The sequence below is a fragment of the Cydia splendana genome, chromosome 13 (assembly GCF_910591565.1).
Source record: "Cydia splendana chromosome 13, ilCydSple1.2, whole genome shotgun sequence".
Classification (NCBI taxonomy): Eukaryota; Metazoa; Arthropoda; class Insecta; order Lepidoptera; family Tortricidae; genus Cydia; species Cydia splendana.
The window spans coordinates 7,475,960-7,503,469 of NC_085972.1; the positions used below are offsets into that span (position 1 = coordinate 7,475,960).

At 36.2% G+C, this 27,510-nt stretch overlaps 1 protein-coding gene and 1 long non-coding RNA gene across 2 annotated transcripts in view; one reads left to right on the forward strand and one right to left on the reverse strand.

The window, feature by feature from the left end:
• The window catches only part of LOC134796436 (uncharacterized), a 266,691-nt gene that overhangs the window by 110,076 nt on the left and 129,105 nt on the right, over window positions 1–27,510 (reverse strand). The gene's annotated exons all lie outside the window — the stretch shown is intronic.
• LOC134796336 (uncharacterized) overlaps window positions 1–27,510 on the forward strand; it is a 127,812-nt gene that overhangs the window by 91,802 nt on the left and 8,500 nt on the right. Inside the window, exons 23-30 of the mRNA XM_063768476.1 lie at window positions 10,817–10,971; window positions 11,732–11,838; window positions 18,388–18,479; window positions 22,279–22,368; window positions 22,949–23,061; window positions 23,677–23,810; window positions 25,622–25,762; window positions 26,946–27,132. Of these exons, the coding sequence (XP_063624546.1) occupies window positions 10,817–10,971; window positions 11,732–11,838; window positions 18,388–18,479; window positions 22,279–22,368; window positions 22,949–23,061; window positions 23,677–23,810; window positions 25,622–25,762; window positions 26,946–27,132 (1,019 nt within the window). The remainder of the gene's footprint in view (window positions 1–10,816; window positions 10,972–11,731; window positions 11,839–18,387; window positions 18,480–22,278; window positions 22,369–22,948; window positions 23,062–23,676; window positions 23,811–25,621; window positions 25,763–26,945; window positions 27,133–27,510) is intronic.

A 27,510-nucleotide genomic window follows, 5' to 3' on the forward strand; every position in this document is an offset into this window, starting at 1 on the left:
TTGTTATTATGACATAAATTCGCAGAGTTGGACGTTTGAAAATTCAATATTTGCGTATGTATTTACACCTACTGTTGATTTCAATATAGTAGATTTGTAAAACGTGTGTGTAATTAAAATGAATATGGTAAATAATATATGCGTTCACTGGGTAAATGTAATAACGAGAATCACGATATTTTGATACATTTGTTATACTATTTTTAACAGTTTTACAGCTGACGACATCGTCACCTACATAGGTACATAGGTAGATCTCAGATAACGGTCATATATTTATGCTATATTATGGAAAAACTTTGTATTACTGTCATCTGGAGGGAAAATTATGTTTCCGGCTGACATACTGCTTCCGAAGAAACTTTGGAGTTTACGAACGGGGATCAAAGGAAGTTATTATTAGAGTTGAGTTAGTAATTTACCTATTGTCAGTGTGATTAAATTTAATCGAGTTAAATTTATGTTGTTTGTGACGCGGAGTGTTAGTACTTAAATTAATGTTATTGGAAAAAAGACATTTAATAATTATCAACGATTTTGCAATATAACATAGAAGTCTTTATATTGAATGTTCATAATATTTTCGAGATTTTTGGAAATACGTCAAGTATTTTGGATAGAAATTAGAAAAAAAACTTTAGTCAATTTAATACAATTCGGATTTAAGACAGGAAGACATTACCAAATTACGTGTCTAATAACAAGCCATAACGGTTATCTTTCATTTTATTGTGATTGCGTGATTCTTACGACTGGCCTATTATTCACTAAGCATACCGGCCTTACCAAACCAATATAACGTTGATCTAGATACCCATAAAAACTGTACAGAATTGGAGATCACTCATATAATAGTTTGCTTAGGCTTGTAAAGTACTGAGCGATGCTATAACAAGTTGAAAGCTCGTTAAAGCGGCGAAGTTTCTGTTGAACGGAATTACGTGACCAACATAAGATAAAGGATCGCAGTTACAAGCTGGGTATACGTCTGGGAATCACAATTCCTCAAATAGCCTAGAGCGGGCAGATAGTCATCAAAATTTGTAATACGACAGTAGATAGGCCTACCGTTTAACTGAGATGGTTAGTAAGATTGTCTTCGGTTACCGCGAAAGTTACCCATGATAATGATAAATAACTTGAACGTAGGGTTTTTACATTTAAATTTTATAGTTATTCTTATTGTATAACATTCATCTCTAGCAAAATATTTGTCTAATTTTATATACGTAATTATAATTTTAGCTAACGTAATACAGAGTGCTCGCGTAATTCAAACAATATCCCAAAATTTATCAATGTGTAACTTTCTATGAACTAATTCATGCCCATTGCTACTAGGGTAATATTGCAACATTGCGTAGTTAAATAACATGTCATGCACTGATATTACAGTTACTCCCATTTGATGCACGAGTGCCAGTAAATAGAGTTTTAGGAAGAACTAGTGTAATTTGACCTTGATATTTGTAAAAACTTAGAATTATTAGAGGACGCATTTATTCGGTTTCGGTTGATCGGCACTCCCGGGTTTGCGAAGCGATTTGAATAGCAGATTTAGATGGCTCTGAATGTAGGTATTGAAGCGATTATTCAACCCCTCCCTCCTCCCGAAATCACGGCGTAATGATTTACGATCGACAGAGCGCAGCGCGCGAGGTCATTAGCGCTTTCATCGTTACTGAACAGGATTGATTCCTAAAATTATCCAAAGTATGCTATAATTCTACGCCACGTTATTCAATACTCAATATCCTTATTGCTCTATTGTTATATCGTATTAGGATAATTATGTCCTCGACACGGTGAGATCTTCTTACACAACGGGAATTAAACTTGGAACAAATACCTTCTCTTGACTGGTTGCTGTTTGCATCCTAAAGTAGACCCGGAACTAAAAGCGAGCCCGGCTTAAAGTAGACTTGGCAGCTTTATCCCAAGAAATGGCACAGGCACTGGGTTTTGCGAAAGCATGAACTCATCTGACCTTTTAACCTAGGCAGGAAATTAAGCCTTGTTGACATTATAATATTTATAGTACCTAGTTTTCTTACTGTGTTTTTCTTCTCCGACAAGCAACTGGTAAACATCATATTCTATTTTGTGTATAGTTCCCAAGATGTTCACACGTTCGCGGACGGTTAGTCACGTTATGTGTCATAGCTCAAAGAAAACAAAAAACTACGCGAATGGTATAGCATTCGTGTCCGCGAATGTGTTCTCATTAATACCTACGAGTTGAGATTCAAAACCTTCGAAATAAAAGAGGAGACTTAAAACATTTGGTACCACATAGTGTTTCTCTGATTATTCTTTGTCTATTCCTAAACGTAATATCGTAGCGTAGCTAATTTTATTCGGAAGATTGCTTAATTCTTTCATAATCACGTAGAAGTAATTTGCGATCGACGTTGCGAAGCCCGCAAGATCATTAGCGTTCATCGTACACAAAAGAATTGCTTACATAATGCGAATTCAATCATAATTAGTGATTCAAAAGATACTAGTAGGTAGCCATTGAACCGGTTGCTGGCAACAACGGCAGTACTTCTAGCTGTGAAGACAACATCACACTTCATGTGGCCATCAATAGATATTATACAGTATGTAAACTGACTACCTATTTACCAGCAAAGGAGTGGCGTGCAAAACCTCATCCAATGTGAAGATTTATAAGTACACTAGCGACCCGCCCCGGCTACGCACGGGTTAACGAATTATAGACCTAAACCTTCCTCAAGAATCACTCTATTGATAGATGAAAACCGCATGAAAATCCGTTCAGCAGTTTTTGAGTTTATCGCGAACAAACACACAAACAGACAGACGCGGCGCGGGATTTTGTTTTATAAGGTGTAGTAGTGATAAAAAACTCTCTTTTCGCACTGCCTATCCGAGTCTTCATAATTAAGATTTTATGCAAATCAATTGTCAATTATGACTGCACTAACTGGAAATATGAAGACCATTAAAGTTATTACCAAGAACCGACTCGATTTCGGGTTACTTATTGCCTGGGAAGTGTTTTAATTTAAGAAAACTTTAAACGGGCATAGATTAATAGTTTTTGCGGCATTTTAGTATCGTTTTAATTTCATCGTTCTATTATCGTAATAAAGAAGTAGGTAATGGTTTACAAATTGAGAGGCAGGTATAGGTTATGTTTAACTTCAACGTTTCGAATACGTATTTTGGCATGTAAAATGGCGTTTAACTTACATTCAGTTTTGGTGGTATATAAACCCTTTCACAGCTAATTTAAACATGTTGAACTAAATAATTACAGTAAATGTTTCAAAACGTTATAAATCGTATCGGGGAAGAAAGTTAGGTAAAAACAACTTGAAGAAACAGAACTAATCGTTATAAGGTTATCTTAGTTAATAATCTACCTATATAAAATGTAGAATAAAAATGCTAAATAATCTGTATACTTTGTTTTTGAACAACCATTTTAAGATAAAAATATGTTTAAAATCGGGTTTGATTGAGTGTTTAGAATGTTTTTTTGTTAAAGACTTGTTTTTAACTTCAGTAGTTTCTGATCTGGTGCTCTCTCATTTTAAATCCCATCAATAAGCAATTGAACTATTAAAATGTCGAACGATATAAATATGAATATTATTGCTCGTAAAAAAACCTCAAATGAACGAACGATCGAATGATCTGAAAGAAATCCATTCAATCGTTCCGCATAATTAAACTGGATGGGTCATGTGAGCACTAGGGTTGCCACATTCATTCAAATTCCACTATTTACTTTTAATTACCTATTAACTTTTATAACCACTAAGTGTTGCGGTTTAGTAGATTACAATTAGGTGGCGATTACAAAGGTTTAGACAACCTGGCTAAGCGCCAATAGTATAACTAAGTTGGATGGATGACTCGCAAATTGACGAAACCTCCATACGAAAAAATCATAAATGGCTTTTCTTATCACAATAATTTAGCGTTAAGTAAGACTACAAGTAGCTTTTGTAGCGTTTCAGAAATATATTCGATCTCTGTTTATTTATTTATTTCGAATGATAGTACCCAATCCAATTCTGGCAAATTCAGTATACCTAATCGTGGAATGTTTTATTAGTACTTGCTCTAATAAAAGGTAAATTAACTCGAGACTACATACTTACATGTACAGCGAGCCGCAAAATTCCATGAACACCTTGATCATGCAATGCAATTAGGTACAAAGTGATCATGCAATTCTGCGACTGGGTGTAAAGAAAACAAGGCCAATTCGAGTTTTAGTTATTAGATATGTTTCCAATATGATACTGATCTGTCAGTGTCAAAAGTGAATGATTTCAACGAAAAAAGTCACTTTTGACACTGACAGATCAGTATCATATTGGAAACATATCTAATAACTAAAACACGAATTAGCCTGATAGTGTCAACATGTACCTACCTATACGTCTACCACCAGTTTTGACATTGACATAACGCTCACGTCTACGTAATTTACTTTCTGTACATCTCGCTTGCACTAATATGCGAGTACGAGCGAGATGCATAGAAAGTAAGTTACGTATTAGATGTGAGCGTATTGTCATTGTCAAAACTGATGGTAGACGTACTACTTATAGAAATATTCTGTCACAAATTGTAAAGTGACAACCCTGAGCTGTTCGGCATGGGCAGTCGTAACAGGCAATATCGTGAAGGATTTATAGACGCCACATCCCAAATCCAATTCTTTGTGTCGATATAAAACTCTATCAGAAAAAAAATAATGTGGCACTCCGGGAGTGCGGACAGAAGTAAAAACTTAAACAATTACAAACAGTTATTATTATCAATGTATTTCCACCCAAAATCAACTCTCGTGTATACGGGGCCAATATATCGCTGCCCCAATATTACAGGGTTCTATGTTACATTTTAAAGATAGTTTCGACTATTAAAATGTAAACATAATATGTAACATTCATATTTCATTTTTCGACTTCATGTCACTATGACAATGTTCAAATTTCAGTTCGATAAAGATGTAATATTGGGGCAGCGATATGTATTTTATTCATAATATAAATTACAGGTCAGGCTTACATTACTAATACTATATTATAAATATTATACATTTGGGAAAAAAAATAATGACTGTATTCAATTAACAAATTAATTACACTACTTATATACAGAGGTGTCGGTTACGGTATAACAGTGTCGCGAGTTCAATGGTTTTTTTTCCATCTCAAATCTATGTACGTATGTACATACACAATATATGTATGTCGGGAACCCAGTGCACAAACCACGGGTCAAGCCTGATGACGTCACCTAATCTGAAGTGCTGCGCCAGGACCGGCGCGCGGGCTGTGCCCTGCGACAGTTCCTATCGACCCTTGACACGTGTAGACGCATTGATTTCTGAATATTAGTTTTGATTACCTAATTAGTGATTTTGATTAGAGATTTGGCAATACAAGAACGTTGTATGTTGTTTATTGACTTCCGTGGAATTATATTGTGTCTCATTTGAATCTAGACTGTTTTATTGTCTCGAGGAACCCTAAGACTAATTAGCCATTACGATGCCCACAAATAGACAATAATCTGATGATCCAGGCCATTCTGCGACATGTAGATACTTACATATATACAGAGGTGTCGGTTACGGTAATGGTAACAGTGTCGCGATTTCAATGTTTTTTCCCATATCAAAAAATGCCCAACACGCCTAAAGAAGTTTTCCACTTCAAAAATCGTGTGAAATAGGTACCCCAATTAAAATATGTTACGCGTGGGGATTGGAACATTTTAGCAAGGCACTTAAAAAACAAGCTTTTATTCACTGAAAGTTTTTTAATTAAATTGCTTGCGCTTAACCTGATCGGAATTAGAAAGAAGCAGCTCTACTACAACCTTTTAGTACAAAACTTCTGTCTTGTGTTTGTGTTACGGCCCCGACACTATCATGAATACTGACATTACTTTGAAGGAATGACGGCAAGTAATTATGTTTATTTTAATAATTTCCGTCAGTATTGGAGTTATGTCAAAGTAATGATACTAGAAATGACCTATATTGACAGTGAATTGATTAGAATAATGGAATCAGAAATGACAGAAAGACTGATGGACGATAATGAAGTTATTAAACATTTTTAATATTTTTGAAGTAATGTCAAAATAATGACATTATACTGATAGTGAGTGGAGCGCATCATTCTAATCCCTCATTCCGTCATTTAAAGTACGTAACAAGGTTTTATGCTAACAAGAGTTATTACTGGCATTTAAGTCAATAAGTGAAGTATACCTACTCTATTGTCATTGCTTTAAAGTTTATTTTCACTTGACTCTGAAGAAAAAAGAAAAGCATGCAGAATGCGACGCCTAAAGAAAATCTCTGTCCCTTTCTAAAAGTTGCCATACAGGAAAAAAATACTTTTTACTTTCAATTGTTAACAATAATTAAATAATACTTTTTTACTATGGAAATTTGAGCCGTAGCAAAATGCCGGGACGGTGCTAGGACGATGATGGTCACCCTAATATAGTTTGTGCGGAAAGAGAAGAGTCGTGGAATGTATGGGGCCCAATACATTTCACGACTCTTCTCTTTCCGAAAAGACTCTAGAAAGACGGAGTTCTCCCACGACCGATTAGAGTCTAACCACTTTAATATATAAGAGCTACAAAAAATAAATAAAATAGGTAAAACATTTATTTTTAGACAAGAAAGGCACACAGATACATACTTCACAGACTAACATACATAATTATAAATTTCACTAACTTAAAATTAAACAGTATTATGGCGACAGAACGGTGGCGTGGTTCCGTTGAATCGTCTACTCTTGTGTCCGATTCGCGGAACCTCCGAAACACTACACCCTTCGGCCAGAAAACTGCGCACGCGATGGTCCCCTGCAGCGGTCGCTGCACGCGCATCACATAAGAGTTGAAGTGCACGTAGTGGCGCGATCGAAACTGGAACACCTTCAGCGTGTAACCGGTCTTCTGGTGTAGATATGTACTCCACCTCTCTAGCAGCCGTGGCGGTGTAATGCAGGCACGACACATACAGTGCAACACTGGGTGTAGCAATCTGCAAGCCGGAATTAGGCGGCTCGGCGGTATCACACTGTCTTACGAGGCGCCGTACTCGTCTTCTTCTTTCATATCACCAGTGTTAAATCCTCGTCATCAACAATGGCACCAGGGAGCTTCTCCTTGGGAGCCGTTCTCTCTTCAGTACCCGAGCAGTAGTTCTTTCAGTACGTCAAGTATGGAGCTTATTGAGATATTTATGCATTCTTACTACGCAGGTTGAGCAAACTTATCGACTATCGTGGTCAGAGTCTATCTTCTTCTGCACGTTTTTTCAGATGTGAGACGTGATCTAGATATATGTATAATATTATATTAGTTACACTAATGAGTGAAGCAAATCCTTTCAGTCTGTCATTCTGTCTGACATTAACTGTTTGTTATATTCGTTGCCACGGTTACGTCAAAACATTTTCAAACACACAGCGATTGATGACTGCCCTCAACAGATTATACACACATTCATACGTAAAGGCAAATTAACCCAGGGCTGTTTGAGTCAGCAAAATCCTAACCACTTGGTTTCGTAATATTATACTTTTAAACTTTTAATTGCATCTCAACTACTTATCCAAAGACAAGAATACTGAGTATTATACACAAACCATGCATTGCACATACACGTGTGGGGTATCATATAAAAGCAGATTAAATAAATCAAAATGTTTTTTTATGTTCAAACTGCAGCAAATATTTTAATGAAATAAGGTAATATATGTAATCCTGAGCAACAAAAACGTTAGAGGAATTAGTCAAGAATCTTTTCTGTGTAAAATCATGCGATTTGATTATTTAGATTTTAAAGCCAAACGTTCATCTTCTGAGGGTCGGTTATCTTTTGTGCCACTACCCTAAATCATTTTCTAACTACCTATCTCTGTTTCTCCATTTTTCTGTCTCATCAAGCATAGAGTTACGAGTACGACAATATAGTATGGTTACGACAGGTTAGAAGAATTGGAACCGTTGATTGAATACTTAGGTTTTTTGTGTTCTTCAAAGCGTATTCTATAACAAAACTAAGCCAAACGGTTAGGAAAACAATAACATAAAACTCCCCGTGAAAATTAATGATGTAAAATACTGATAAAAATACTGATAAGTGTGTGGGGAGATTTGAGACTATCATGACCGGACTGGACCAAACGCTGGTGTTTCATTACAAGTCATGTCAGATTCATGATAGTGTCGGGGCCGTATGCGTTCTGTGTGTTTGTGCCTTTGTTTATGTTACTGTAAATTATTGTAAACTATGTGAGGTGTGCAATAAAGAGTTGTTGTAACTTCTCAAAGACTTGTGAAAACTATTATTACCCTCACACATTTATGAATTAAGCTGTGCGATCCCAGCGGTTTTCATCAAAGCGAAGTAATTGCCTCTCATTAATGTATATTAATAATAAAACCTCCTTAGTAAGCACTGTAAGCAGGCCATAACAATGACCATTATATCTGAGCTCATAAGACTCTTTTTCTTCGCGACTACATTATTAAATCTTATGCCAAAGACATAAAGACCATAATTATATAATTTCTTCACCATGTTATGTAATTTTTACTTCTATTGTATATATTGTTTCATGTGGGGAAGTATATGCTTAACTACTTTAGACCATAAAGTGAAAGTAGTTAATAGAACAGGCTTGATTGTCTATAATGTCTGAATGAGAAGTATTGTATAGCGATGTCAAAAATGCCTCGTTTTTGTAAACAAGGTTAATCTCTCAAAAACCGCGATGATTCTCAGATTCTCATATATACTTACGCCCTTATTCATAACACTTAGCAAACCTTTGTTAAATTGTGTCCCTTTCTATAAAACATAAATGTCAAAATGACGGATAAGGACAAACCATCAAGGGCTAAACGATAAGTGTATTACGCCATTATCTTATAGACTTTCGGGAATCTATGCTCATCATCATGGATGGTAATTAGACTTAGACCAAGAAAAGTCTGCAGCGATTATGATAGCCCACGCGCTGCAAGTGTTATTTTAAACGTCAAACTTCTATGAAATTATGACGTATAAATAACACTTGCACTGCGTAGGCTATCAAAATTACTGCAGACTTTTCTTGGTCTAACTATAAGTGAAAAATGTCGTAGATAGATATCTCAACAAATAGATATCGCAAGTTTTCTTATTTCTCTCGAGGCAGATTATAGTAAATGTGACAATATTTTACTCTCAGCTATAAAAAAAACATATTTTTTTATATGTAGTTAGATTTACCTATTATTAGTCCACTTCCAAAAAGGACTTTCTTACTAAAAGTTTATTTAAAACTATAGTTATAAAATGATTTTACTTACGAATTGTGCGTAATTTCCAATAGCCCGAAATATGTACATGTACCTAAAACTATTTGCACCATATGTTCCATTTCAATAGCCTTAAAAAAAAAGCCACCATACTGTTTTTATTTAAGAGTTCTTTAAAATTGTGTCCGTACTTCTACTACTTTTCACCTCCTGAGATCTTGTGTACAAAATTTTGTGCATAATCCACAATCTATTCTGAACTTTTACTGACTAACTAAGAGTTCTAAATTAAAAAACAAAACAACTGGCTCTGGGTCTCAGAAAGTTAAATTTACTTTTCACTTGTTCACTTTTTTCATTTCTACGTTTAAATCATGTTCTTTGAGCCAGTCTTGGTTGGATGAAACTTTCAAAGACTTTCTTTTAGCTTCCATTCCGGAAATATTCACGCTTGAGGAGGATTTGCTCTACACAGGGTTTCTTAAACTGGATTGGCACTAAAACTTTACAAATCTATGTCAATATTCTAACAAATAGATTTTTTTGTGTAATGCTCAGTTTTTCAGACTCTTACCTATAATTAAGTTGAAAATCGAGATCTTCTCAAATTGATAAACGACCGAGTCTTTCGTAGGAACTCGAGTCCTTTGCTAAGAACTCTCATTATTTTACAGTAAAAAGATTTTTTTTGCAAAAAAAATCACAAATCGTACAATTTATAACGGTTAATTTTCTTTACTGTTGGATTAAACCAACAAAATTGTTGATGGAGTCTTTATTCGAATGCTCGCGTTCTTTTTAGTTGCGATTAATCACATTTTATGTTCCCTGTAAGGCTCAAACTGGAGAGTTTCGATCTTCGGAGGTTTGTTATTATTTGAGAACCTTAAGACCTTACAATTTAAATTTTAGGTTTAAAATTTTGTGTAAAAACAATCTTGTTCTATTGTTCTAAAGCCACAGAAAAATATTTAAAGATACTTAGAAAATATCGTTTCTTACTTTTATTATAAAATAATTTTCAAGTTTAGTTTATTATTACCAAAGATTCATTGATTGTATTTAATGTAGTAATGTAGTTATATGGCAGGTACGATTCCCTCTATATTATAGGTACTGTGCCCTCTCTGGTTCAGTTACCACAAATCATATGTCGGCGTACAACGCCTTCTTCTTTTGCTATCAAACTCAGGGGCACATGGTTTTCTAAGACTTAAATCAATAAAGTAAATAGGGCTTCTCGTATTTTATTTTGTTCTGACACCTTGATTCCAGTGAAATAATATATCACCATCAAACTGGCCAGAAATAGGCAACGGGAGATGTGATGGAAATTTTATAAAGAAAAACTTATCTGGTTTACGAGTTAAAATCGTCTGTTTCAAGACTTTCAAGACAAGACGTGGTTGACGTACAAAAAATTACAGTCATCAAATATTGACCTGTACCAATAACCCCATGGTAAAATTTGTTTTATTTTGAATGGCAGGAGGCGACCGATGGGCGGGCGACGTGCGATCGCCGGGCGTTGCGATTCAGTGTACCCCGGCTAAAGGAATCTGCATGGTCGGTCAGAGCGTGGACATACTCGTGCAGGTGTACGCGGACTGTTGGGGGCTATACTATGACCAGATCATGCTGATGGTAAGGTATACTACCAGGCGACAGCCTGTGGTATTTCTGGATCGTTACGACTTCAAACCGTCAAGAAGAGAGGGTACTTCCATCTTAAAGGCCGGAAATGCAGTAACAACCTCTCATAGCTTGAGTTGCGTTTTCTCGCGCGACTCCATACATCTTGCGCGACTTCAATATGGAGTCGCGTGAGAAGGCAACTCATGCTAAACGGTGATTTTGCGGGAGTCCATGGCATTGACACTGACAGATCCGATCCATATCGTATCGTAGACAGAATCAGGCCGATACTCGTTCAGGTACGAGTATATGTGGACTGGTTATTACAACATTTTAATTAATGAATTGTACGAATTAAAAGTCATATGAACGGGTGTGTGGGTAACGTTCCACAGCTAAATGCATTTGCACGCTAGCCAAAGCGTGTACTTATGAGTACAATTTTAGGTCAATTATATCTTTTACATTTATTTCAATTTAACCCGTTAGCGCATGGATTATATTTTTGAGTATGTTGTTATTAATGACCCTACGAGTAGAACACATTTAAGTCGATTATATTTTAGTAAAATTTTTACTTTTGGAAAAAATAGATATCAATAAACTCAATTACCGATGCTTTTCCCACATAGTAAAATAGTGATCCACCACTTTAAGATTTAACCACTGCAACCAACCACAATGTTGATACCCACTTTCTAAGTGTTCTCAGGTAACTTTGAACCAACCGTAACATTACACGTATTACTATAATTATCTTTGTTCACAGGTGGACCACGTAGAACCCATCGTCGTGGACGTGTGGATTGAGGTGGTCGGGCCGGTGCTGCAGTTTGTGACTCACTGTACGCTGCCGGAATTTGAATCCACTATGTGGTAAAAAAAAAACATTTTTAGTACACAGTCAGCAGCAGAAGTTTCTAAGCGGGCGAGATGTTCAAAATTACCTTGACACGCTCTTATTCTCTTAACAATAAAGTCGCGTCAAGATCATTTTTAACACCTGGCCCGCTTAGCAACTTCTGCTGCTGACTGTACAAGCTTTTATCGCTGACTGTACTTTTCTTTCCACAGGCAACTAGTACTCATCGAAACAATTCAAAAAACCCCCAATAGCAAGTTTAAATCTGTTAGCGCTTTGAAAAGTCATCCTTGCCTATTGCCTTTAGTAGCTTTTTATCTTTTATCGTTCGCCTCGCTTTCTTTCAATAAACGTAAGCAATCTAGTTTAAAGTGTTTTGTACATTATCAGGTTATTTTAACATTACACAGTCTGCTATGTATAGGCCAATCAAACCTACAATTTTAACACCTTGTGTTACACATGACGTGTTTAGTTAGACACATCGTCTTTCTTCAAAATAGATTTAAGCCAAAATAAAAATAAATAAAGTGTATTTGGGTATTCCGCATTACTTCAAAATGTCGGGTTATTTCGAAAACTATCAATGATTCCATGATATCAGACCAAATCCAAATCACCCAAATATTTAAGTATTTACACCTACAAAATTATAGTGACATAAAGACCCCACATAATAAAGGTTTCTAAGAATTCTAACTTTCTAAGAAAGGTGTCTTAAAATACCTTTGCTTTTTTATAATTCTTATTGAGAGTTTGTAACAAAACCAAACTTTAATAAAAGATTTCAAACGAAAATGAAAGTAAAACGCGGGCACATTATTACGTGAAAAAACTTTCTGAAGACTCCAAAATCATGGAAATTGCTTTGGCAACTAAATGTTATACGAAGGTAGTTCTTCAACTTCTGTCAGCTCCTTTGCAGCATTTGATTAAGGTTTAAACGTTTTTGGAATTGCAAATCAGTCATTGAAAGGTTTTTTGAAATACTGTTGGGTATCTTTTGTGATCAAAGGAACATAAGTTAACCCTTAACCAGGCTAACAGTTCAATGACAGTCTTACTCATCGAAAATAGAACACATGTTTGAAGTGTCGTATGTGGGAAATATATATCCCTTACCTACCCGGTAAAGGGTTAACAAAGGTTTTTCAGTTCTACTGCACCACCTCCACGTTCATGTATAAAATGAACATGAATTTCATTTTTAAATCAACGTCGGTAGGAAGCTTTCATCCTTTGATATATTGTGGTCCTTTACAATCGCATTGCTGATCTTGCTTTTTTAAAATAAATTAAGAAAAATGGATAACTAAAACTACCATTCTTCACAAATATTTCCAGGCCCGTATCTTAAATACGCAGTTAGTCGCAGAAAAGTCAATCTTTCACATCTGAACTATGGTTTAAAAGAGTTCTAAGGCTAAAGTAGGATGTTTGGGGGCTATTTTTTTCTCGAATAACGAGATCTTTGTGCGTGCGTCATGTTACCGTTTTTTGCTCGTAACATAAAAAGGATACTCATTAGCCCCGTAATAATAGACGGCAGGTCTGGTAAATAAAAAGTCTTCGGACGTAAATGGTTGAAAGCTAATGGAATGATTGAAGCGTCCGGTCTGTAATTACTGGAAACCGGAGTAAGTATTGGTAATACAATTAAGCGAAAACTGTCGTCCATTTCTTTTTGTTTTGCATGAAATTTTACAAGGTTTTAAGAAATATTCCGGCTATTGTGTATTCATTGCCAGGCGCGGATCACTGCAGGTATAATAATAACAATAGACAAAGGATTAACAGTTCGGGGCCAGTTACAAATCTACAGACTATACCTACGTTAAGTTCCCATCATTAGAACTCCATCACGTGTTCCACCTAACTAATTAGGGCTAAATTGAGGATAATTTTAAATTTACTAACAAGTAAGTATTTAGTTTAAAACGAAGAGGCCAATTCGAACGTATTATTTTTTGATTGCTTAGCATAATGTTGCTGGACTGGACACACAATAATAATAAAAAAACCGGACAAGTGCGAGTTGGACTCGCCCACCGAGGGTTCCGTACTTTTCAGTATTTGTTGTTATAGCGGCAATAGAAATACATCATCTGTGAAAATTTCAACTGTCTAGCTTTCACGGTACATGAGATACAGCCTGGTGACAGACAGGCGGACAGACAGACGGAGAGACGGACAGTGGAGTCTTAGTAATAGGGTCCTGTTTTTACCTTTTGAGTACGGAACCCTAAAAAACACACAGTGAAGAATAAATTTCTCTATCTCCTTCGTCTTCTTCAAAGTTTTAATCGTCATATATTTTCTCGCCTATTAAATTTACCCGCATGTATGAGCCCCAAAGAAACTTAAAGCTGTGGGCTCTAGAGACTTGTTAGACTTTGCAGTTGGCGAAGAAATTGACGGTACCAATTTAGAGAAATCATTTTAAGTAAATTTTGCACTGTGGTTCACTTTACATAGCAGCTTTAAGAGCTTAAGCTTGTGCCTAAATTTACTTTTTGCGAGTTTGTGGTTTCGCGCATCTTAATATTTTCATTTCATTTATTTTGTTGTAAAGTCATGTACATAATTACATTACTCATAAGTCATGTACATTTTATTTTCAGAAAAGTTAAATCGTCTTTTTGAGGAGAGGAGAGGGCACGTTGGGTGCGAAATTATATTTTTGCTAACAAAAAAGAGTAGAGTAGCATCTCCCGTAGTCCATACTCCACATAACTAAATTAGCATTACATTACATTCTATCCATCTGTCTGTCTATTCATGGTTCCAAGACTTTTATCACGAGTATCAGTTACAATTTGGCATGAATTACATGTCAAATATTCTAAAAAAATAGTGGTAAAATTAATCATGAAACATTTACTTATATCCAATGTAAGCGCTTGTGAGTCATATTAACACTATACAAATTTTCCTTTTACTCACGTACAGTCAGCAGCAGAAGTTGCTAAGCGGGCGAGGTGTTCAAAATTACCTTGACACGCTCTTATTCTCTTAGCAATAAAGTCGCGTCAAGATCATTTTGAACACCTCGCCCGCTTAGCATTTTCTGCTGCTGACTGTACTTTAGCGTAGAGACTCAAACTAAATAAGTAAAATTATTATAGATTTGAAAATAAATATTTTCCCCTACAAAACATAAAAATCTGATCCGCTCGTAAGTTGGTGATTTGTCACATTGTAAAGAATTTCTTTAAAAACATAAAATCCACCTTCAGAATTCGGTAAACAAAATCAGTAGATACGTTTTCTCCAATTAAAGGGTGTTCAAGTTATGCGGAAGCACAGGTATCCGTTAAGCCTGTATCAATGAAAGTTTAATTTGCTACTTCCAATAGGCAAGGGAACAGAAGGCGTCCTACGCAAACATACCTCTCCTAACTCAAAGATAATTTAATTAAACGAAGACCGAGATCCTTTCAAACCTTCACAACCTCACAAAACTTCATAAATATTTCTAAGTGCTTGACGATGTAACTGTTTTCTTCATTCATGTAACATTTTCCCTAAAATTTGGAATTAATTTCCGGCCTGTTCATTTAAAAGATTGAGATATGAATGTTTATTTTTTTCGAATTTAACCTTTGTTATTTGTGTATTAAGGTTCATTTTGAAAGCGCCGATGTGGTGGAGATAGGATAGTTTTAATAATCATTCATTTAAAATAGGGTTCATTTTGCTTGTATGCTACGAGCAGTCAGGTAAGAACAATATCAATAGTGGTTGAAGTACTCTCGAGTACAGTGTTTGTAGAGGGCAAACACGCTAAATAAATAGCATAATCAAACTACGAAGTTACACGGTCAGTGTTCAGGGAAAAGGGACCTTATCTTAGAAACAAATTGGATAAAGCCTATACTCGTTAGATCAAACAGTAAAATTAATTATATTAATTTTTATTTGAGTGTTTTTACTTTATTATATATAATGTGATTTGTGGTACAGCGATTTTTGAAATTTTAAATACAAGTTGCCTTCTTTTAGAGTATGCGTATAATGCCATAATGGTATAATCTTCAATGGTTTAGATTGTATTTATGATGTACGAAAATAATTCGAGTAAGGTACAGTGTAATGTATGGGATATTAAGGAAGAAATGTATTTAATACAAACGTATGACAACACATGAAGACACAATAAAACATACACATAAACATATGAATATAGTTTGTGCGGAAAGAGAAGAGTCGTGGAATGTATGGGGCCCAATACATTTCACGACTCTTCTCTTTCCGAACAGACTCTATACGACATAGATCGGATAGAGTCGGACCAAAAAAAGTCTGCAGCGGATTTGATAGCCCACGCAGTGCAAGTGTCATTTCTACGTCATAATTTTATAGAAGTTTGACGTTTAAAATAACACTTGCACTGCGTGGGCTATCAAATCCGCTGCAGACTATTCTTGGTCTGACTCTAGTTCAGTGTCAAAAGTGACGTTTCTTCAAACAAAAACGTCACTTTTGACACTGACATATCCGATCCATATCGTATCTTTAGCAAATTTTTGACGTAAGTACCGTAAAATCAAGGAACTATAGTCCTTAAGTAGTTACAACTGTGTTCCAGTTTTTAACGTTGATTCTAAACAAGCCTTTATGACAAGTACTTGTTACATTTATTTTAGAGCTTATTAGATACACTAATGCTCTTTCTATATTATAATTATTATAAAAATCAACACAATTCGAAAAATACTTAACATATTTTACTGGAACTTGAATTTGGACCATAGTTGTAAGTTGTGGACTAAAGTTACCTGATTTTACAGTCGGTATCTTAAAGCTCGAATCAGGCCGATTGATTGATCAATCAAATCACCGATGCAGCAGCACGTCCTAAAACGCACAAGTAGGTATAGACCAACCAGCAGGTCGCCGAGTACGATACGATAACTCTTGTCTCTTCAAAATAATTGGAATTACGCTCGGCATACCGATAAACTGAAATACGATTGAAATTTCAGCGTTAGCATCCGTGTGGAAAAACGAATATTCAATAGCAATATTGTCCCAATTCAATGATTCTCCAACTCATTTGAATTTATATTTAAATATGCGCTCTAGAGAGAGCGCAAGCATTCATTTAATGCGTTTTCGATATTATAAGTTAAAGAGATGGGAATAACACCCCAAGGAGCGCAGCAGTTTAAAGCTTATTGCTCGAGACTTTGCGAGAGTTTATTATAATGAATGGCGCTTTTGCTTTCCTGTTCAAAGTTTTAACTACTATTTAGTATGATTATTCCTAGATCTTATTAAGTTAAGTAGATTTTGTAACTATTTAATCTACATTCATTTTGTTTTTGAATGTTCAGCGTAATAGTTCATATCACACATATACGGTTTCACATTCAGCACCGATCAAATGAAGGCAATAGAGGACCTCAATAGCTACCGGATTGAGTTCCATGTAAGTATGTTCAGCCAAATTTAATAGTTTCCAAGAAATCATGGATTTGGTTTTCTTTATGAACCGTGCTAACCTTACTTTTGCAGGTAACTGGGTTATATGAAAAATATGAATGTATGTAAATAATCCTTGCAAAATATTGGTCTGGAGATCAGAATCTATTGTCATGTTATTAATCAATTTTGACTGAAAACTGTTTTGATGATTATCAATGTACCTATAGAAACAAATTTTGACGATTTATATATAAAAAAAAAATGTTTTTTTCGCTTAAGAGGAGGGGAGTAGGTTAAATCGGTAACTAAAGGTCCTCTTTGTATAATTGGCCTCAATTTGACCCCTACCATACGCGAATAAAACAGTTGGGTATCGATAACATGAGACAGCTTCAGGCTGCATGATAGCCATCATCTGGTCTTAACAACTTTATCTCTTTGCGCGGTGACTCGGACTGCCCGGAACTGATAGCTCGAGTCGTGAGGTTGTACGTCCCGGATATTCCTCGAGTCTATTTGAGGTCGCGAACGCGTCCACTGTTGGCCGTGCCGGCGGCGCGCACAGTATCGCACAGAAACTCGCCACTCCTCCGCGCGTTATCGCTGCTCAACGCACTCCTGACATCAGCACCAGAGTGTGACTTGTTTGCGTGGAGATGGGCGAATGTGTGCCGGGAGTGTCTGAGGTTTTGTGAGATGATGGATGAAAGGCTTTCCAGCACTTGCATTTGACTTTTAATGTTTACCTGTATATTACTTTATATATATTTATGGTGTTTGTAATACGTAATTAGTTTAATTATGCGGTGTATTGGCATATGCTGTAATGCCGTGTAAATGTATTTAAATAATAAATAAATAAATCTCGTATTAATTTAATAAAGCTTTTGTAAATACTGTTCGATTTAACCCTTTACCAGGCTGACAGTTCAAAAATGGCAATCGAATGTCAGTCTTACTCATCGAAAATATAATACATGTTTGAAGGGCCGTATATATCCCTTAGCCTGGTTTAATATTGTCTTCGGTTACCGCGACCCCGAACGCTGTAAAGGGTTCGAAACGTCGGGATGAATTCAATACACGCTATATAATCCGTTTCAATAGTTTTATTACACATTTACTTTGTTCTCTAGGTTGTCAACATCGGATCCGCAGAGCACGCTGCGAGTGAAGAACACGTCGCGTTCTCAGCTTACTATACATGCTTACACACTTCTAGAACATGGTGAGAAGTAGCTCCTATTTTGAAAATCACTTATAGTACCCGTATCGTGAGCCACTGACAGTGTCTAAACTGACATATACGTCTCGCTTGCACTCATATGCGAGTACGAGCGAGCGACATGGATAGACAGTAAGTTACATCCTCGATAGCTTTTATGTCAGTGCCAAACTGGTGGTAGCCACATAGGTACAGTCGCCATCAGATATATTGGAGCGGCTTAGGCGCTCACAAATATCTGAACACGCCTCTATTGTCAGGGAGTTAGAGTGCGTGTTCAGATATTGTGAACACCTTGGCCGCTCCGATATATCGGTTGGCGACTGTACAAGCCCAACTGATAATACACAAGCTTTCTCTCGCTATACGAAATATTTTGATATTTACTTATTTTCTTCTTAGAATTAATTCATGTGTCATATGAAGATGAATACTGGGATTTCAACATCACATCTTCACTGCTACTTCATATTTCATTTCTAAAACAACTTGAATACGGAAACTTAGTTATTTATAGAGTTAGGACCAAAGAGAATTGATTTTAATAGAGAGGTAAATTCTAAGAAAAAATCTTGCCCCTAAGTTTGACATCCAAAACAGATGGCGTTGTACAACCTTTGACAATCAGAGTTACCGCAAAATGTATGGAACTGAACAGCGCCATCTCGTTTACCTGTCAAATTCGAAGCACGAAATTGTCTGGGGTTCACGCATCTTACTCAATCAATGTATCTTTGGTTAGGATAATGCAACGATATATCAATGTCATATCAAGAGCGCACGACGCGAGGTAAGAATATAGGTACCGCAAGAATATACTCGTCTTTCCTTGTACACCATTATGTTCACAACGTCAGATTTCTAGCATTAGCAGGGGCCTTTTTAGGGTTCCGTACTCAAAGGGTAAAAACGGGACCCTATTACTAAGACTTCGCTGTCCGTCTGTTTCTCTGTCACCAGGCTGTATCTCATGAACCGTGATAGCTAGGCAGTTGAAATTTTCACAGATTATGTATTTCTGTTGCCGCTATAACAAAAAATACTAAAAACAGAATATAATAAATATTTGAGAGGGCTCACATACAACACATATGTGATGTTTATGCCGTTTTTTACGTAATGGTACGGAACCCTTCGTCCGCGAGTCTGACTCGCACTTGGCCGGTTTTGTTTAGATTTAGTTTAGTTTAGTTTTATTTTTGAATAGTTTACATTTAGATTAATTGTGATTTTAAGTTGTTTTTGACATGTTTTTGTTAATTAAATTATCTTCATTACTAGAAAATGACAAAGCTAATGCTAAAGACATATGTAACTTCGTATAAGACGAATAAAGTCTAAGGAAAAAACGTGCCTCGGAATTCAAGCAAAAGTCATTCTCGAATAGATGGCGCACACACCTTTAGCCTATCCTCGGCTAGATGGCGTGACGACACCGTTTCATATTTAACAATTTTAACACATAGATATCAGTGAATGAACATGGATCAAAATGATATAAAAATAATAAAATCATTTATCCATATATATACATTTTTTGATAACTTTATACGTTTTCATTTTGAGTTTTAGTCGTGTGTCGATAGATGGCAGTAAATTTACAGTGACTACAAAATTTACAATGACAGGACCCCTCTATACTATCTATTCTTTTTGCTAATGCTCTGTATGGCATTTGCAAAGACACAGTGTGGCCATGTCATCATTAATGTCAAATATCTATGAAAACATGACTTTTATAATTTAATTTTTGTTTTATGTGTTCAAATCTGTGCAAAGTGTAAAATGTTAACGATTTAATTTTCTTTTGGAAAAGAAACACAAACATAAATACTTTTTACTTTTAATTTAAAAAACATGCCGTCTAGTTGTCTTTCTATAAGTAATATTTTTTGTTGATGATGAGTGCTGTGAGTGACAGAGTGATGTCCTTATAGGTAAGACACGTTTGAACAACACTCTGTGCAAACTTCAATAGTGTGGACTAGCGCCAGCGTTAACGTAGTTTTAGAGTTATATTTTCCAAACAAGAACTGCTAAAGTACATTTTCTGACATGAAACCGGGTATTACAGAAGGTAGTTGTCTCTGGAGTCTCTCAACTTCAGACACTACATAGTTGAAACTTCTTTATTTAATGAAATGACCCATGAGGGACTTATCTAGAAACTAAATATGAAGCAGCTTCAAACAGTCTGAATTTGTTTGAAGTAGGCCCTAATGTTTTATATCGTGTTAAAACAGTTGTTTAAATTTTACTACCTACGCAATAAACTGGTATTTAAGTATCGTTCATCATTTTGCCCTCACTACTGTACAGTCGAGTGATAAAAATGCACTGTTTGCCAATGACCCTGCCTCATTCTCTTCATCATTATTCAGCCTATATACGTCCCACTGCTGGGCACAGGCCTCCTCTCACTCGCAAGAGGGCTTGGGCTATAGTCCCCACGCTGGCCCAATGCGGATTGGGGACTTCACATACACCTTTGAATTTCTTCGCGGATGTATGCAGGTTTCCTCACGATGTTTTCCTTCACCGAAAAGCAAGTGGTAAATATCACATGATATTTCGTACATAAGTTCCGAAAAACTCATTGGTACGAGCCAAGATTCTCTTCAAGGTCACTTAAATTATAAATGCAAAAGTAAGTCTGTCTCGTCTGTCTGTCTGTTACATCACGCTTAAACCGCGAAACCGATTTAGATGAAATTTGGTATATAGATAGTCTGAATCCCAGGAAAGGACATTAGCGTGGTTTTTATCAATCATCATCATCATCGTCATTCCACGCAGAAGAAGTCGCGGGCAGAAGTTAGTTTTCTATATACATAAATTATTATAATTACCGAAGTTTTTGTTTTTGGAATTTTCACTACGCACTTGACTGTTTTCTTCATCTTAACAGCATAAGGCGTCACATTCAATTAGGCTTTTTCCAATCCTGACATTTTATACAAATAACTTTTATATAATGGTATTTTTTTACGTAGTACCAAAAACAATTGCAAATAACTTCGTTACTGACAATTGAAATGAGAAAGCTTAATTGACACCAAAAGTTTTAACGATTTCAGATTAATTAAAATCTAAAAAATACTTTTAAATTATTTTGAAAACTTATTGAAAAAAAAGGCCAATTAAATCGTCAAAGCGAAAAAGCTGAATTTATTCAATTATGAACTACTAATTTAATTAATAACACCAAAGTTAAAAGTTTTTATTTTGTACTGTTATTTTATTTTATTAAACATGATGCCTATGCGAATTTAAGTTTACGTGAATTAATATTTCCAATATTAAATCACTTAGACTTAAATTTACTTCATAAACAATTTACGGCTCGATTCGGAAAATGAATTAGATTTATCAAACTGCACAACGGGACTTAATCGCGTATTTAAGTTTTAAGATTTACCTCCGACGTTTCGAGGACGGCGTTGTCCCCGTGGTCTCGGAGAAGACTGGCTCAAGTTGACATCAACATCTTCTAGCCGCGCGAGTTTTTCGAACTACCCGCACTTGGTCTTGGTCTTGGTCTTGGTGTTGAATTAGATTTCTACTAGACTTCAACAAGTTACGATACGGATAATTTAAAGATATTTGTAAGATAGATATGTAAAATTTGAGGTTTCCGCGATTCTGGAGGTCCTCTTGAACGATTTCGACAAGTTATGACTTAGATATCCAAGTCACATCTAGTCGATATCTAATGTAGATCTAGTTGATCTCTAAATCGTCTCAAGATCTTGTGATTATCTCGAAATCCGAATAGGCCTGTATGTCCTGTTATTATTTTCAGAACACTTTCAAAACACTTTGCCCTTCAGACTGTACATGCGGTTCACGGATAATTTGAAGCCCATCTGTCCTTGTTCCAAATTTCCTTCTAGTAAGTATTACCAGACGGTCTAGCATGTTGTGTTCTCGCGCGCGACTCCATACATCAAGCGCGACTTCAAGTATGGACTCGCGCGCGAGAACGCAACTTATGATAGACCGCCAGGAAAATATATTTGATAGGCATATGAAAGAAAAGCGACTAGGGCCTAAAGTAGGTACCCAGGGCAGAGATCAACCCAGCGTATTCTGCATATCAAATCATTTTTATTATTAACTTAGTTAAGGAATTACCGCCGAGCGTGATAATAATATTAAGGATGAGCAAAGTGACGCCATTTTATTAACACAAAGCGGTAATTCATATACCGGCCGATGTATATTTCCTCAAAAAAGCCAATAATTAACTAAAAGTAAAACGTACATTACGGTGCCTTATATACGCTCACATTGCTTGTCTAGATTGCCAATATTGTAAGTAAATCCGCTCCTGGCGAAACACATGATATTCGGCAGCCTGTAATATATGATGAACGACAAGAAAGTATTTTCACGCATTTAAAAAAAAGGTTTAATAGTCTTGAAATATTTTAATCAATTTGTTTTTAAAATTTGAATACTTTATCCACCAGGCGATTCTTTAGCCACTAGCGAGGAATCTTTCACGTTTTCGGACAAAATGTATACTGGTATTGAGGTGTACCTAGCGGACGATCACGGACTACAAGGCGAGGAATATTATAAGGTATGATCAGACATTCCTTTGAATGCATTGGTAACAGTTGAAAATAGAATCAAAGAAAACAATATAATGTTAGGAAGCTAAAATCGGTATATCATAGAATGCAAAATATTAAATTAATAGATACTTCTTTCGCACCTCTGTAAGTTATGGAGCAAATAGAGCCCCAAATATTTTATGGTTTATTTCTTCGTCATATAGCAAAGGCAGTCAAAATGCATTTTTAGTCAATTATAAAAGGGAATTCAACGGGTAAGTTCAAGAAACATTTTGACACGAGGTGAGTCAGGATATGGACTGACAACGTTTCCTTTATAATAATTAATAAGTAATACGTAGTGGATGGCTAAACTGACGCTACTATTTTAAATAGGTACTTCTTGGTACTTGGAACCAAACATTGTTTTCGACGTGTCGTAAAAATTTCATCAGACCACAAATCGGCTTCGTAACAATAGGTTTAGGTAGGACACGTCGAAAACAATGTTTAGTTCCAAAAATCAGCTCTTTACTCTATTAGGTTTTCGATGCTTACCGCAAAACTAAAGAAAGGAAAGAGCCGATTTTCATTTCTTTAGTTTGGGTTTTCGTGTTAGCAATGTTGTCTGTTGAATGCAGGTAGAACCAACCGTTTGTTCAGTGACGCCTGGAGAATGGAAGGAGTGGCGCGTGAGTTTGAATCCCTTGGTAGGGGGCGAGATCGCGCCGCCTGGACTGGTGCTGCTGAGAACTATTCCAATTGACGATCGAGGGTAAGGTTACAACTTGGATGTTTGCTTAGAATATCACCCCACTCATCATTAACTCATATGAGCCGAAAGAGGCACAGGAAAGGAGTACAGAAGTAGTGCATTATTATTTTCCATCGTATTTTCACGGAAACGTACGAACGTGTCTTGCTATTTCAGTCAGTCTCGGTACAAAAACTATGTTGACTAAGTAGCATGACAAATACGAACGTTTCCGAGAAAATACGATGAAAAACAATTAAGCACTACCTACATCTGTACAGAAGTAAGGCCTGCCTCCTTCTCCTGATTCTCATCTCTACAGAAATCGACCGTGCGGCGTATGATTCATTTATCGGTCTACGTTGTTGGAGACCTTCTAAAAAATAAGTAGCGTATTCTGTACACTGCCGTTTAACCAATTCAGTGTCAAAACCGCGATACTTATACTGATGTGTCATCATTTACCTCGCACTCGTTCAATATACATAGAACTATAAAGACTCAGTCAAAATCGATTCTTCAGATTGATTGAAATAAACCTATTCGAATTATTATTTCCAAAATTTATGATAACTGATAATGAATACGTGAATGGAATTTTTGTTTGTAACTTGTAAAGCAAAAGAGTCCCGGGAAGAGGTTAAACAAAATTGCAAAATAATGCAAATATCCTTATGCGTTTTGCTAAATGCCAGTTTCGTGTCGTTAATTCTTTCGCTTCATTATCTTCGAAGCGTATACAATCGTGTTTAAAATTTTGACAGAGGTACGCCTTAAGTGAAATAAGGCAGAAACTATAATTTATTAGGATTTAAGATAAGTAAAATATTGTACCTACTTCTTCTTCTCTCGTGTCGAGGTTCTTCTAAAACTCTAAACAGTGGATGCCCAGAAAGCAGCCTACTCATAACGTTTCTCTGCGCGACACGAAACTTCAAATCTAGATAAAAACCGCACTGGATTTCTCGTTTCATTTCGCTTCCACAGTTACACTTTGCCTTCGCTTCAAGCGATTCAAATATTTTAAAATCTCCCGACGTTTCCTTGTCCTTGTGGTGTTCAATTTTCAGCTCATGCCTCCAACTATTTTAAAGAGAAAAGTTTTGTCGCTGTTCCAATTTTGCGACAAGCAGTTTGATTCTGTTGGTGACTGGCTGAATTTTGTATTATTAGACCTCCCTAGGGAAATTATTCAGTGGTGAATGGGAAAACTATACTTGGTCAAGCAGATCTTGTCAGTAGAAAAAGGCGGCAAATTTGAAAAATGTAGGCGCGAAGGGATATCGTCCCATAGAAAATTTGAATTTCGCGCCTTTTTTTACTGACAAGATTTGCTTGACCGTCTATAGTCAACCAATTTAATATACAAATAATAAACAACAAGAAAATGAATACGTAGTATTTGCACAGAGGAAAATTAAGTCAGTAATAAAGGCATTGGTAAAGACATACAAGGAAAAAATGGTAATATACTATAATTATTATTATTCATTTGAACATGACATAAATCATTACCCTCGTTCTAAAGAACCCTTGACGCCAACTCACAGAACAATTTTGATATTATCGGATTTAACTAAAGAATATACACAACAGGGACAACAGTAGAGATACAATTTTGTAAAAACGCAAGTTAATTTACAAAAATAAAAGGGATCAATTACATTATCTTTAATTAAATAATTAGAAATTATAAACTGAAATAGTTGTCATAATTATATTAAAGAAACAGTGACCAATACCTCCAGTGGCCGCGGCCGAAGGCCGCTGGTGTCTTTCTTTAGTAATATAAGGAAAACCTAATAATACAATTTTGCTCTCGGTTGCGACAGAAACCACTGGTTCCGCTGGGAACCAGCACCAGCGCGGGTGGGCGTCCGACAAGCGCCGCGCGCACCTGTCCTACGTACGTCGTGCAAGGAGGTGCGCGCGCATATGTGCGCGCTAGAACTGCATTACAACGAAATTGCTAGGCAAGTCTTTAGTATTAAATAACTATTGGTTCCTGCAGGAAGTAGCAGATGCGTGTGACATACACTATCGTGTGTCGGTTCTCTGTTTGTAATGCATGGAGGTTAAAACTACTCGTACAACAATATGGGTCAGTTGCACCAAACCGTCTGTTTCCGTCAAAGCGTTCACTAAATATCATTGTAAGCAAAGTTTCATACTTCATTGCTGAGTGATGTTCATCAGTCCGCTGAATGTGGTTGGTGCAACTGGTCCTAAATGTATTAATTATTTACTAGGCGAGCTTTTTAAACAGACACATACAAGATTCAGTGAGAGCGCCTCTTCTGCTAGAACTATATTACATTTTGCTGCTGCTTATTACGAAACGACTAGTTATTTTATGAACGTTACTTATTTTAGCACAAACATACCTTAGTTACTGCTTCAATAGTGATCCGAGCAAATCCCGGGAATCTATTTAACGTTACCAATGGACTTATAATCTGATATACACGGGAAAGATATTGAGATTGAATCCAGGAGTGGGGTGAATAGAGCACTCCGCTTTTATTAACAGCTAGGTACTGTCGTCAAAAGCCACGTCTGACTTTGAGTCGCGGCACGTACTCAGCGCGACGCCAACGCTCTTACCAGCAGAGTACGAGGCGTCCTTAAGTGCATAATGTAAAGGCTGATAAGATTGATTTGCCGGTATTATAAGTAGATTCATTTTATGATATACCTAAGATACAAGTACTAAGTTGCTTAGTTTAGGTATTTTTATCTTTTTATCTTTCATCTTTTATGATAATGAGATTTTTATGAAAGATTCATCAAAATCATTTTAGCATGCAGCCTAAATAGTAATTTTTTTAACACTTAAACACAGTGTACTCTATATATCTACATAAGATTCAGATTTCAGATTATCTATTTATTTGTTGTGTACCAGACGTACCAGTACATGAAATTGTTAGGTCATCCTGTTTACGTACTTCCTTATTATAAGATGTATAAGAGTTCAATGTCTACCTTCAGATGTCTTATGTATATAATGTCAATCGAAGTTTGACAATAATTCTAACACACTATTTTTCTTGCTTTCAACTACTCCCTATAAAATCAGTAGCAATCTCATATTGGCCTGAATTCCAGAAAAAAACTAGGCTCTGAAAGGCAAAAAAACTCGTAAATTTTTTTTAGGGTTCGTAAGCGGTTCCGAATACGGAACATCGGCACTGCTCCACTACTGGTGCACTGTGCGACGGAGGCCCCATGGCAGATCGTCGTGAACAAACAGCCCAACGATTGTGAGTGTGGCTGCGAACATGAGCTGGGCGAACGGCACGATGAGGTCGAGCTGATGGTGGAACCCTGGAGCTCGACTTCGGTAAGACTGGGTTTGAGATATATTTTACGTTTTAGTCTGGTAAACCAATTTTGTCAGTAGGAAAATTTTATGGGAGGTCGACGCTGTCGCCGATTATCATCATCATAGGCCTTTGAGTATAATATTTCAGACTATATATACAGTGTCAGGTAGGGTGACAACGTTTTTCATGGATGTATAAGCCAATACGGGAGCGCGAAACACGAACACAAGCCAAGCAGGTGTAATGTGCCCGTGGCAACAGGTTTCGCGTTGATGACGCTTGGCCGATATCATTACTACAAAACAGCAAAATATAAAATGTAGAACTTGACAGAGTATACATAATTATATATATGTAATATAGGTACAATGTTAAGTAGGTAATACAATGCTTTT